At 40.2% G+C, this 13,236-nt stretch overlaps 1 protein-coding gene across 5 annotated transcripts in view; it reads left to right on the forward strand.

Annotated features, from left to right (window-relative positions):
• The window catches only part of ALS2 (alsin Rho guanine nucleotide exchange factor ALS2), a 36,687-nt gene extending 24,852 nt beyond the window's left edge, over positions 1–11,835 (forward strand). For 4 of the 5 annotated variants that reach the window (XM_041403376.1, XM_041403377.1, XM_041403378.1 and 1 more), the window contains 14 exons: positions 138–302; positions 2,444–2,555; positions 2,859–2,936; positions 3,048–3,181; positions 5,067–5,255; positions 5,500–5,617; positions 6,156–6,313; positions 7,055–7,177; positions 7,673–7,849; positions 8,226–8,271; positions 8,759–8,820; positions 9,419–9,568; positions 9,826–9,922; positions 11,110–11,835. In XM_041403376.1, coding sequence (XP_041259310.1) covers positions 138–302; positions 2,444–2,555; positions 2,859–2,936; positions 3,048–3,181; positions 5,067–5,255; positions 5,500–5,617; positions 6,156–6,313; positions 7,055–7,177; positions 7,673–7,849; positions 8,226–8,271; positions 8,759–8,820; positions 9,419–9,568; positions 9,826–9,922; positions 11,110–11,148 — 1,648 coding nt within the window. In that variant the 3' untranslated portion in view covers positions 11,149–11,835. The remainder of the gene's footprint in view (positions 1–137; positions 303–2,443; positions 2,556–2,858; positions 2,937–3,047; positions 3,182–5,066; positions 5,256–5,499; positions 5,618–6,155; positions 6,314–7,054; positions 7,178–7,672; positions 7,850–8,225; positions 8,272–8,758; positions 8,821–9,418; positions 9,569–9,825; positions 9,923–11,109) is intronic. The other variant, XM_041403381.1, reaches the window with a different exon arrangement.
• The last annotated feature ends 1,401 nt before the right edge of the window (positions 11,836–13,236 follow it).

The following is a 13,236-nucleotide window of genomic DNA, read 5'->3' on the forward strand; positions in this document are numbered from 1 at the left end:
GAATGAAAAAGAGAAGGGTTGATCTGTTTGGGGGAAGCACCCAGCAAAGCCAAGTCAAAAACTCCCAAACCAGCCCCCTATCAGAGGAGTAGATGACAGGACTCTTACCTGCTCCCGTGTTGTTGTTGCTGTTCCAGCTATGCCACAGGTGAGGTGTATGAAGGGTGTTTTCAGGATAACATGCGGCACGGGCACGGGCTGCTGCGCAGTGGGAAGCTGACCTCTTCTTCTCCCAGTATGTTCATTGGACAGTGGATAATGGACAAGAAGAGTGGTTATGGAGTTTTTGATGATATCACAAGGTAATGCTTCCACAAATCCTTAAAACTCGGGCATGACATGCAATTGCAAAAAAAATAGGAAAGGGTTTGATTTGCGAGTACCAGTAATAGTGCATGTCTTTTTTTTTTTCTTCTTTATTGCTGGGCTTTCTGGATTGATGGTATAAGGAAATGGGTCTAGGAACTGTTTTTTGGTGCTGCTTCTAGAGTGAATGGTGGAGGGATTGCACTGTTTTTTTCTGTCTTGCTTGTCATACTCCTGCCTGAAAACTAGCTCAACAAGACACTAGTATAGTGTCTTATTGAGGCATTGTGTTGTGCATGTGCTGAAAGTATTAAGAATTCATGTGAGGAGTATTCATTCATCTCAGGCTGTGAGCCTGGGTTGTTCAGTGGCAGATAAATGGTGCTCACGAATTTCAACTCATGCTCAGGTTTTCCATTGGCTTGTTCGTGCAGTGAGGGGAGGATGCTTCCTCTCAGGACAGATTACTGAAACGATGGTCTTAGAGACAGATTTCCACTCAATATGTGCAGTAAATGAACTCTGAGCACACCTCAATATAATCTGTCTTTCAGTCACCAATTTAATTGTTGGTTTTTTTGGAAAGAGCTTTTGGTGAATGCTCAAGCAACTGTTGTTGGTTTAACTGAATGACCTCTTCAAAAGCAGGCAAAAGTCTGGAGTGTAAAGGGGGGATGCTTTTCTGAAACAGAGCTGCTGTAACATCTCTAGGTATTTCCTCATGTCGGTTTTGCACCTAGTCTTGCTTAGGGGTGATTGTACTTACACTGTAGTGCCAAGATGTGACTGCATACTTTCTTTAGTAATTAATTTTCCTAGGACAAGTAGATACCAGCGCTTCTTGCAAATCCTCTCACCTCCAGAATTTGTAAATGCAGTGTTAGTTCATGGTGAAGGAGGAGTATGGCATTTGCTTTTCACTCCAGCACTACACAGACATGAGTGACTCCCCTGATGTAGTTTTGCTTCTGGTCTCTGGGAGGTAGTTTGTGTACTTTGTGTCCTCAGGGTTTGTTTTCTGCACTTATTCTGCAGCCCAGACAAAAAAGAAATAGCTTCAGACACTATTGCCTGCTGTCATTTTTGCAAAACCGTTGTTTGAACAAGTGGGACTTTGAGTTTCCATCCCAGTAACTGAGCATGCAGAATCTCTCTCCAAGGGGATTCACCCAGCAGAGGCTTCTCTAGTTGGCAGGATGAATCATCAGACAAGCTTTCTGCCACCTTATGGGGCCAATCAGCTGGGAGAGACCCCTGAGCTTAGTTTAATGGTTTGGCTTACTCTCTTTACTATAAATATCATTTTTCCTGGGTACATTTCAAGGAAAACGCTTGGTGACAAGCAGAATTGTATCAAATCAATCACTAGTTTCCCGCTAAAAGCAGAAAAAAAAGACCTTGAGAAGTTTATTTGTTAATTGCATGGGAAAAATGTCACATTCTCTTTCAGAACTACTGGAAAAATAGGTTGTTAGGAAATATTTGGGACTTGCACTAAGTTTCAAATAACTGTAGCCTGACATCTGTACACTTATATAAAGAAAAAAAAAGTATTTTAAATAGTCTGAAAGAGTCTGATGTTTATTTGTAAGCAATCTTTAGTTGTCTAATAAATTTTTTGCTATTATGACCTTTGGTAGGCTCTTGTACCAAAACTTTGTGCAATATGATGTGTTTCTTCACAATATTTGTACCCTTAAAATTTAAAAAACATCATGTATGACTTATTAGGTCTCCCTATTCCCCAAGAAGAACAGCTTGGTTTCTTTTGATTTTTTTATACTCTTCAGTTTGAGTCATTAGACTTTAGGTAAAAGAAGTAAAAACTTCGGCAAAACAAGCTGCTCAAGTTCCTTGGGGTGTGCAGTGGGCTTAACAGGGCTGCAGGACTGTTTCAGCTCATCAGCTTGCTTGGCCAGTTTGAAATGTGAATTGGGAAAGAAAGTTCACTCTAACTTATTAGTATCAAAAAGAGTTTGTATTTCTATGGAGCTGGTGAACCCAAACTGGCAGGCTCAAAGCAATTGTTCTGTGACTCTTCTGATGATTTCTGTACTGGTCAATGTGGCTGTAAAGCCAAAGAAAGACTAGAGTTGTACTATTTAGGCTCTGTTTTTCCCACTTCATTTTTCTTCAGAGGAGAAAAGTATATGGGAATGTGGCAAGATGATCTTTGCCAAGGCAATGGTGTTGTGGTTACTCAGTTTGGACTGTATTACGAAGGAGCCTTCAGCACCAACAAAATGATGGTGAGTTGGACACCTGACCCTGGGCTGAGGGACTTCTCCTCTAAGTGTGGCAGCTTTCTGAGGCACATGAGTGTGTGTTAGGCTGTGGAAACCTTCTGTTCTTCTAATCTTCAATTGTCCATGCTTTTGGAATTGCCTTTATTACCCCTGCTCTGTTTTATCTAGGACTACTTCAGAAAGAGCTTAAAAATTACTATTTGCTATTAGAATTAATAACAGGTTTTCTTAAGTGCATCTTTAGATCTGTGGTCTGCCTTTCTGTTATAATTACTGCTTTGTGTTCTTTGTGTTCCTTTTTTGTAGGGGACTGGAATTCTGCTTTCTGAGGATGATACAGTCTATGAGGGGGAATTTTCAGATAACTGGACTCTGAGTGGAAAGGTCAGTATTACAGTTGTCACTCGTAAGCTGTTCACCATCCAAGACAATAAAAAGGTTGTCATTTGATTCCCAATGGATTTTAGTTAAAGTTTTTAAAAATCTTTTCTGAAGGGAACACTGACCTTGCCAAATGGAGATTACATTGAAGGTCTCTTCAGTGGAGAGTGGGGATCTGGAATAAAAATCACAGGAACCTACTTCAAACCTAGTTTGTATGAGAATGAGAAGGACAAGCCTAAAGCACTGTGAGTGTTGAATAATAAATAATTATTGTTTTAAATAATAAATATGGTTCAGTATTGTTTAGGAGCAGAGTGATTGTCTTTTTTCAAAGACTGGTCAAAAATACTTCTTCCAAAGAAACAGTGAGGATTTGAAAACATTTTTCCTCTTTCTTGCTGCTCAAGAAATAAAATAAGATAAACATACTGTTATAGTTATTCTTGCTTTAATTACTACTTGAATATGCAAATAGTGGCATGAAATTACAGGACAGCTGATGTGCTGCTACTGTGCTGTAGCAGTCTCAATTTTTTTTTTGTTTATGTTGGAGCTGACTGATAGAACCTGTGTTCACAGCTGCTGCTGACTTCTGAGCTCCTGAGAAAGACTTAAGTTCCATTGGAGCGGTTAAGTTAATCACAGACCTCTCTGCCTTCTGCCAGTTACTTTGTTAGCAACTTAATGAATTTAGTGTGTCACTTACTAATACCAGTGGGGGTATATTTGGACAGAATTGACTAGATCCTCCACCTCTTCCAAACAGTGTGTAAGAAAATAGAAGATTGCTGATTTGCAGAAGAGCATATTAATACCTTGGCAAAGATCACTTTGAAAAGTATCTGTAAATCCCTCTGTATAGCAGATGCCTTAGGACAATTTTCTTAATTATTTCTGGGGGAAAAAAACAAAACATGTTTAAGTTCTAACTGATATATCTTTGAGTAAAAGAAACTGAAGCAAAGAGTTGATGGTGAGATGTTGGTATGTGGTAGCACCATGTAATGGTTTAGCAATTGCTGTATGGAATTCAGTATCTTGGAAATGTGCTCTGAAATTTCAGATTAAAATGGGAAATACACGACTATAATATTTTTATATAGATTACTTGTCAGTTGGCTTCCTGAAGCTTTCACTGGTAATTTCTTTTGACAGTGCTGACACCTACAACAGCATGCAAGTTAAGCAGGCCTCCCTGCTGAACTGAACACTTGCAGCCTTTGCAGCTGTCTGCTTTTTACCCCAGTAGGGAGTCTATGAATAAATGTATATACATATTTTTGAGGATTGCTTGTGGAATAAGGGTTTCATCTATCCTCTTCTGACTGTCTTCAAGTTGAAAATCTTCTGGTATAATTTCTGAAAAGGCTTAGAGCCTACTTCTTCTGCTTTGTGAGACTGGCAGCATGGGGAAATTACCTGTGTTGCTAGTTCTCATCTCAAATATGCTGGAAGAAATATTAATGAAAGGTCTGACAATTTCTGACACTTGATTTAAATCAAGATAGACCTGTTAACCCTGACAGCACTTACTTGTTTTGAGAAAGCTTTTCAAAGCCGTACATTTCATTATATGTCTGAGATATCTTTATTTATATACATGGCTAGAAGAGCTCTTGGTTTTCTTCTGGCTATAGATGATCCCTGAGCATTGTCTGGCAGTGAAAGGATGCCTGAGCTGGTTTTGCTCTCTATCACCACGTCCCTAACATGCCCTGCAACATTATCTGTAGCTACTACTTCAGGGTCAGAAGCTGTGTACCCATCCTTGGTATTTATGTGGGTAGCGAGATACGTGGGACTTAGTTGTGCTGTGTCCTTGCTGCATGAATGTGTCCTGAGACTTCTGAATGAGTACCACTGGTGAAGGTGAGCATTCCTGGAAGCTCTTTGTTGTAGCATTCCTGGAAGGCTGCAAGAAAGACCAAAACTAACAAGGTCCATAGCTGTTCTCTAATGTAGGTATTAGTAGTAGGCTCTAACTTTATTCTTAGTGATAAAACTTGGTTCCCAGTAGAGTCTGTTAAGTTTCTCAGCTTTTGCTAAAACAGTGTGAGAGATAAGATTGACATTAGCCATGGGTGGTTTTCAAGCTGAATGTGTTGTCTCATTGCTATTTGATTTTAACAGACCCACTGGTCATTTTATTAGGCGGAAACTTGGGATCCTGGCAGTGTCCCCTGATGAGAAATGGAAGGCAGTATTTGAAGAATGCTGGAACCAGCTTGGTTGTGAGAGCCCCGGCCAGGGGGACAGATGGAAGGCTTGGGACAACATTGCGGTGGCTCTGACCACCAACCGACGGCAGCACAAAGACAGGTTGGCTCCTAGAGAATGTGTCACCAAGAAAAACAGGATGGAGAAGGAAACTGGGACTGCACTCAGCTCTAAACTTGAAACTCTGAAAAGTTTTAGTTAAAACAACAGCAAATCCCAAGTGAAATCATAGCCTTACTGCTCTGCACTACAAACCCTTTCAGGGACATGCTGAGCTATTAATGTCAGGGGTTTTTTCCCTGTTGTGTCTCTCAACCTGTACAATGTCTGTCTTTTTAAACTGCAGCCCGGAATTACTGAGCCGCTCACATACTCAGACACTGGAAAGTTTGGAGTTCATTCCACAACACATTGGTGCCTTCACCCTGGAAAAATATGAAAATATAAAAAAATATTTGATAAAGGTATTGTGACTTAAATGCTCACATAATAAGGCCTGGCAAGGCATGACAAGCTCACTTTGTAATAGCTTTCCTAATTACTTCCATATTTGCACTCTTGTAATCCATAGTTCATGCTTGCTCATCACTTAATATATTGAAGTCCACAACTAAAACTAAAATCATTGAATACCTAATGAATGCTCTCTTAAAGTCACTTTGTTCAGTTACTGTTTTCATTCTTTAATGTTGGATCCCAGCAAAGCATCTTGAAATACTTGCTAATTTTGCGTGTTAATTTTAAGAGTACTGGACAGATGACTAGTCCAAGTAGTAGCACAAGTTCTTGTACTGTCTTGACTTCTATAAATTGTGTTCAGCTGACACAGAAATTGTGTAATCTAAATGGCAATTTGTTAAATATAGCTAATTTTTGAGATATTTGTAATATTTTTTTGAAAGCCTGTGGTTGAATCTCTCGCCCATCTGTCTTAGATTCAATTTTTTTAAACTTGTCTGCCATTGACCTATCTGACTGGCCAATTAATATACTTTGTCTCAGGCTTGTGATACTCCTCTCCATCCCTTGGGCAAACTGGTGGAAACACTGGTGGCTGTCTACAGAATGACCTATGTTGGAGTAGGAGCAAATCGACGACTGCTGCAGGAGGCTGTAAGGGAGATCAAGTCCTACCTCAAACGCATCTTCCAGCTGGTCAGGTAACGAGACTCATTTCCCAGTCAAACTACTGCTGAATTCATTAAAGCTGCCCCATGTACTGAAGCTGTCTAGTGTTGTACAACTCAAAGGTGCTGGCATTGTTACTTAATTTTGGGGGTTGCTTGTGTTCTCCTATCTTTTTAAGGAGTCTTGACTATTTTGTCAAAAATGGAAAAAATAAAGTCTTTACAGCTAGTGTGTTACGTTCTACATTGTATTTCAAAATGTGGCTGTAAGCAGCTCACCTGGAATATGGATTTACAGTTTAGTGTCTGTGGATATCAGTGCTGTGCAAAGACAGTGTTCAAAGGGTATAGAACACTAGTGAGGATAGGGAATCCCAGTGTGTTCCATAAAGTTCTTACCAATACGGCATTAAAGTTCTTACCAATGTGGATGAACAGTCTTCCTATGAAGAGCTGGCTTAGATTCTTGAGAATAATGGAGTTTTAATTGTGTCCTGCCAATCTGAAAGCAGAAACACTCCAAATTGCTAACAATTAGAAGCCTTGTCTGGAGAGAAGTGATGTTAATGTAGGAAAGGTGTCCTTGTCATTCAAGGGGTTGGCATTCCTGTTTTCCTCCAGGGAGCTGGTACTCTGTGTGTGTTAGCTGTGCTGTCTTAGCCCACCAAGTATTTTTTTTGCTGGTTTTTTTCCTCTCCAGTCTTGCCTTAGTGCTGAGATCTGTGGAAACGTTTTGATGTGACCTCAAATGCTGTTACGTGTGTTGCCTTTTAGGTTCTTGTTTCCTGATCTCCCGGAAGAGGGCAGCACAATTCCATTTCTCACAACGGAGCCAAAAGGAAGGCGATCGTTTTGCAGTGGGAAATCTGATTCCAGATCAGAATCTCCTGAGCCAGGGTACATAAAGGGAAAACAAATAAAAACTAACAAAGCCTTTATTTTATTTGTTGCATTTCTTTTTCTTCTTTGGAGGAAGAAGGATAAACAGTATTCAATGATGGATCTAAGCAGTGGTTTTTCTTCCCCTTGGGCTCTGATGACAGATTCTGATAAGCAAACTTCCATGTTATGGTTGTAATAAACATTTCGTGCTTGTCCATGCAGTGGTTCTTTACTTAAAACAAAATTTGCTTTTGTCTGTTACGGGTAAGCAAGTTAAGGCTTGGGCCTGGACTTCAGAAAAGCATTTTGAATACGAGCACTGGAGGTGATTTATAATCTTATCAGAGTTGCTATTTGATGGATTTGTACTTATTTTTTTACTCTTATCCCTCGCAGAATAGGTTTATGCTGCATGAAAGATTTGTTCCAACGATTTTCATTCAATTTTTATAGATAATTAGGTTTTTTATGTCTTCCTCTGCAAACCACCCCTCTGGTTTTTTGTTGCAGCTATGTGGTAACCAGTTTTGGCTTGCTGCTGCCTGTATTACTGCCACGCCTCTATCCCCCTCTGTTTATGTTGTATGCCTTGGACAACGAGCGTGAGGAGGACATTTACTGGGAATGCGTTTTACGCCTAAACAAACAAACTGATCTGGCTCTTCTCAGCTTTCTTGGAGTGCAAGCGTGAGTATGCTGCAACAAAACAGAAACTGGAACCAGGTTATGGCGTGTAATTAGATAAAGCAACTAAAACAAAGCCCCAGGTTTCTAAAGTATTTTCTCTGATTCAAATGCATCTAAGCACATCTTCAAGCTAATTAGAAGGGTTGAGAGAGTGAATCAAACCTTCCCTCTTCCAAAATGGGGAGGTGGAAGGGATGGGAAGGAGGTAAAGATTGATGTTGCTCCAAAATCAGAGTGAGACATATCAAATTACAGTTTCCTGGTACCTGTGGGAGGTGTAGTTGATCCTGTAGGAAGGGCTGTTGTGTCTCAGAACATGATAACTTCGTTCCTGTAATGCGAAAAATAATTTAAGTCTATGTTGGGTTTCTTGCAGGAAATTTTGGCCAGGAACTGTGTCCATCCTTGGAGAGAGTAGAAAGGTATGTTCATTGGGCCTTGTTTACATGTTTTGCCCAGTGCTTCTTTCAAGAAACTGAAATCGTCAAAGTGATCAAAGAATTTTTGGCCAGGCTTTTTGCTTAAGATATGCCATGTTAAGTTTGCCTACTATTTAAATGCTATGGTAATGACTTAGCAGGGGCACGGGCTAGATGATCTCCAGAGGTCCCTTCCAGCCCAAGCCATTCTGTGATTTCTTACAGCGGCCATCGGGCCAGCTTTGTCACTCACTGACTGACTTGGTAATGAATTCAAGAGACCTTTGCTTGCTCTCCAGTTATGAAAGTGTGAGAATGGAAGTCTAGCAAGGAGATTTTCAAGCTACTTAATTGAGTTATATCATTATATCCTTTCTGATTAGAGAAAAATGAATAGTTTACATTCTTAGTCATTGTCTTGTTAAAAGAGGCTCAACACTGAACAGTGAGGTGCTGAACCTGCCTGATAAATCTTACCATGATTACACAGGTATCATCAAACACAAAAGATGCCTGCTTTGCCTCTGCTGTTGAATGTTTACAGCAAATCAGGTAATTCTTTGTAATTTGTCTTTCAGTGTTTCACTGTTCCTGCTGTAGTAGTATCGGGTTTACTTGACTGGGATCCTTTACATGTCACCCTTTTTGTTCACCTTTGTAAGAGAAGTCACTAAGACATTTTCCAGTTTTGAGTCAAGATGCAATTTCTCCTGCTGGGGAATGAAGTGTTGCCTCATAAACATGACTGAAAGGTGTCTGTGGGGCACCATTTAGAATCAAAGGCATAAGGATGTCTATCAAATACACATGTGAATTTCCAAACAGCTGTGGTAAAGTGACCTGAGCATGGGAGGTTTTTTAAGAAATTTAAGAAATTAGGAATATTTTAGAAAAGAGTTTTTCCCCTTTTACCACTATATTAAAACACCATAAATGTGTGAAGAGAGTCTCACTTGCAGTAGTGTGCCTTGGTGTGGTGATTGTAACCTGGGTGCTGTGCAGCCTTGGCAGCCCTGGCTGCTGCAGTGTCAATGTCTGACTGACCATCATGGGCACGGGATGGCCATGCTGGCCAGCAGACCCTTCCTAATCTACATGCAGATCTCTTACTGCTTACTGTTACCCTGGTTTGCTTTTGCTCTCCAAATAGTACCACATTTACCCCAGCTGACAAGCTGAAGGTGATCCAGCAGACTTTTGAAGAGATCTCCCAGAGTGTACTTGAGTCCCTTCAGGAAGATTTTCTGTGGTCCATGGATGACTTATTTCCTGTTTTTCTCTATGTGGTGCTACGAGCCAGGTAGGCACCAAGGGTGGCATTAGTCAGAAGCTGAGCATAGGCAGGACAAATACTTGTGTGTTAAATGCTCCTGCTGCTTGTTATAGGGCTAGTAACTGGCTTTTTGTAACTCTAAATTCTCCAATTTGACTGTTTGATTTAGTCTGAAAAAGTCTTGAACAATCTTTATTATGAAAAGGCCCTGAATTCAGAATTAAGAAACATTATACTGGCAACTTGTGTTCCCATGCTCACTTTCCTACTCTCACATGTGGCAGGATAAGGAATTTGGGGTCTGAGGTGCACTTAATCGAAGACCTGATGGATCCCTATCTCCAGCACGGGGAGCAAGGCATCATGTTCACTACCTTGAAGGTATGAAAATTATTCAGAGTTATTAAAGGCTTTCTTTGGAAAGAATCAGCTTTTAGCAATGAAGATCAGCTTAGGACAATTATATGAACATTAGGCTATAACTTCTCTGACTTTTTTAATTGAAATTTTTTACTAGAATAGGCAAGGAAATTTAATGTAGAGCTTTGGCTAACCTTTGGAGATGAGCCATTCCATGAAAGTTTAAGTCTAACATTACATCAAGACTTTCCAAGAATGAAATTTTAGGGGGAAAAAAACCCACTCTGTCACTCTCCACATTTCATTCAGTATTCTTATCTTTTTAAGTATGGGAAAAGGAAGAGAGTGTGTTTGGAAGGATATCCTATTATACACTAAGACATTCCTAATAGAAATTTGTTGTTTTGGAAATTTGTTTATCATGTGGCTCTTGGGACAATTCAGCTGTGTGGAGCCTTTTAGCGGGGTTGCTTTGGAGGGAGGCTGTTAATCTGAAACTTAAGTAAAAATCTTAAACTGATCATGATTGTATTTTCTGGCTGTGCAAACTCAAAACAGTTGAGACCAGAGGATTTTTTTTAAGACCTATTAGTTTCATAATGTTGCAAAGAAGGAAGGTTTGCATTGGTTCAAATTTACTAAAGAACCTATATGGTGGAAGCAGAAGTAGAATCTAATTTGCCATGAGTGCAAATGTTGTCTGTAAAATGTTAATTTATATTAAGTTTCTGATCCTGGCTGATCTGAACCAGTGCATATTTGAACCAGCATTAAGAAGTGAATAACTCTCAACAGAAGGTTGGGGTGATGGAAACCTTTGCTTTTCAGTCAGTGCTTTTGAAATGCTTCATCCCTGCATCCTTGTCCAGTAAAAAATATTTTCTGTTTTTGAATCCTTCTGTCAAAGGGCAGAGAGAGACTTGTAACCAAAAATATGCTTTCATCTTGGCATAGCTGGGAGCTGTGAAAGTATTGAGTCCCAAGTCATGCTATCTTGCTTGATTAGGTGTTGGATGTAATTTGTAACGTAGTCTCCTGTTGCTCATTTTGCTAGCTTATGTATCAAATCGTTCTCATGTGTGGAGTGCCACTGCTTGTAGAGGGCCTTGTCCTCCATTCTCTTGCATAGGAAAAAAATCAACCTTTTTGTGTGTGATGCTTTGCTGTGAACTGGCACTTGTGCTAATCTGAGCTTTGTTTTAATTCAGGCATGTTACTACCAGATTCAACACGAAAAGCTTACCTAGACCATCATTTACCACCTGCCTCTGTGGGATAATCTACTCAGTGGAACTTCACTAATGACCACTTCTTTCCTGAAATGGCCCTCAGAAAATACTTGGTTATAGTTCTGCTGCTACAGATGAAAATATTCAGTTGTTTATTCTGAACTCTCAGTTCTAAGATTCAAAAACTGCAGCCAGAAGCTTTCTGTGAAGTGGTGAAGTTAAAGACTTGGTTTGTCAAGTACCTACTAAGAAGAAATACTTTCCTATTCTAACAGAAAGATTATTTACTCCTTTTGAATTACCGTGCTGCACAAAGGCATGGCATCCACATAGAACACATGTGAGAGTCTGGACGCATGGCTTCCAAAGCAGTGGGTTTGTTTTTATTATTCCTGGTTTGTCAGCAGAAATGTTTAAAGGGAATGAATTGCACCACAGAACCATTTGGTCTTCCTGAATTAAGCTGTCTGTTTGTTTATTTAAGAAAATAGAAATATGTTAGTATTTATAATGGGTACCTGTAGTGTGTTTGGCTGTACCGGTTTTGAGGCATCTGTGTTGAACAGCATTGCTGAATGCAGTATTCATGTGCTGTTGTGGAAATAATCACACTGTCATGGACTTCCTATTTACTAAAATTGTAAATACGCAGGCATTTACCATTCTTTCTGTTTATGGAATAAATAAAAGGCACTGACCACTTCAGATTTTGGCACTGAATGGAATGCTGTGCAGTGTTCAGTTTGCTTACCCTGAGGACGAACGCTGTCTCTGTCAGCCCTTGTGGGCTGGTGGAGAGGTGAGAAGGGTGAAGGGTGCTCTTGAACAGATGTGCTGGGTTGACCTTGGTTAACACCAGGTGCCCACCAGGCTCCTCTTTCACTCTCCTCCTCAGCAGCACGTGATGTTTGGTGCCTTCCTGGGAAGCAGGGCTTAGCATGCAGAGCTGTTGCCCAGAAGCAAACTCCTGGCACCAATGCCAAGCTCTTCCCACTGCAGGGAAGCTCCCGGGCAGTTCACCCTGCAGGCTGCATTGGGATGGCTTCTCCAGCAGTTTGGAACTATGCTGTCGCTCCTGGCTCTGCCTGTGCCCAGCCAGAGCTGCCTCTGAGGCAGAGCTTCAGTGCTCCCATGCTTCCCACTCCAAGCAGGATGCACTGGGCTGTCTCTTTTGGCGCTAATTACAAGGTGTTCCCACTTTGGGAAGGGTCCCTGCAGTCCCGTAGACAATCCTGATCACAGCTGCTGGAGCAGTTCACCTTGGAGGCTGCAGAGAAGTTGGTTCCCTGGAGAATCTGTGAGTGTTTCTGTGTGTTCTGTGGTTTATGGCTAACTTCATTTATACCAATTACACTGCTGGGTAACTAGAGTGCAGTAGGTGCCAGGACTGATTAAAAAAAATAAAAAAGGGATGAGAAATGTAGATTACAGAATGTTATAATAGCTTAAGTTATGTTAGACTCCATAGATAATGCTTATCATATTTTGAAGTAGTGGTCATGGCTTGTATATTGTCATCTAAATGGTAAGAACCCATATGCCAAAATACTGTTGTGTTGAACAACAGTTGCAATGTAGCAGTTTTCATAGTAAAGTAAAAGTAATTGGTCTTTTCAAAATTAGTTTTATCAGAGAAGGGGAAAGAGTAATTTTGGAACAATGATATTTAAAATTACTGTTAAATTGCAACAGACTATAGTGATGAGAAAATATAGAGTGGACTTTGTGTTTACAAACAATTTAGTGTTGGCTTAATCTTATTGTTTAAATTATACTGGATAATTCAAGGAGAGATAATAATATGAATGAAAGGGAAGCTATAAAAGGCTAACTTGAGAGGGGTGGAAGACACAACTAGGGATGAAGAGCATAATGAAGGATAAGGCAGAATTCAAACACTTCATCGTGCACTAGATGCATGCAATCACCTCTTGTAACTCCATGTAAAAAAAAAATTAACTGAAGCCTGTAGGAACAGAACTGCCCTTTAAAATGGGGCTATGCTGAACAGCTGAGTAAATCAATGGCAATTTTCATCTGCAGAAGATCTGAATTCAGGATTTATTTTGCCTTTTGTGGGAGTGTAATCATGAAAAACAGATTGGG

This window comes from Onychostruthus taczanowskii, unplaced genomic scaffold (assembly GCF_017590055.1).
Source record: "Onychostruthus taczanowskii isolate IOZ18803 unplaced genomic scaffold, ASM1759005v1 scaffold20, whole genome shotgun sequence".
NCBI classification, from domain to species: domain Eukaryota; kingdom Metazoa; phylum Chordata; class Aves; order Passeriformes; family Passeridae; genus Onychostruthus; species Onychostruthus taczanowskii.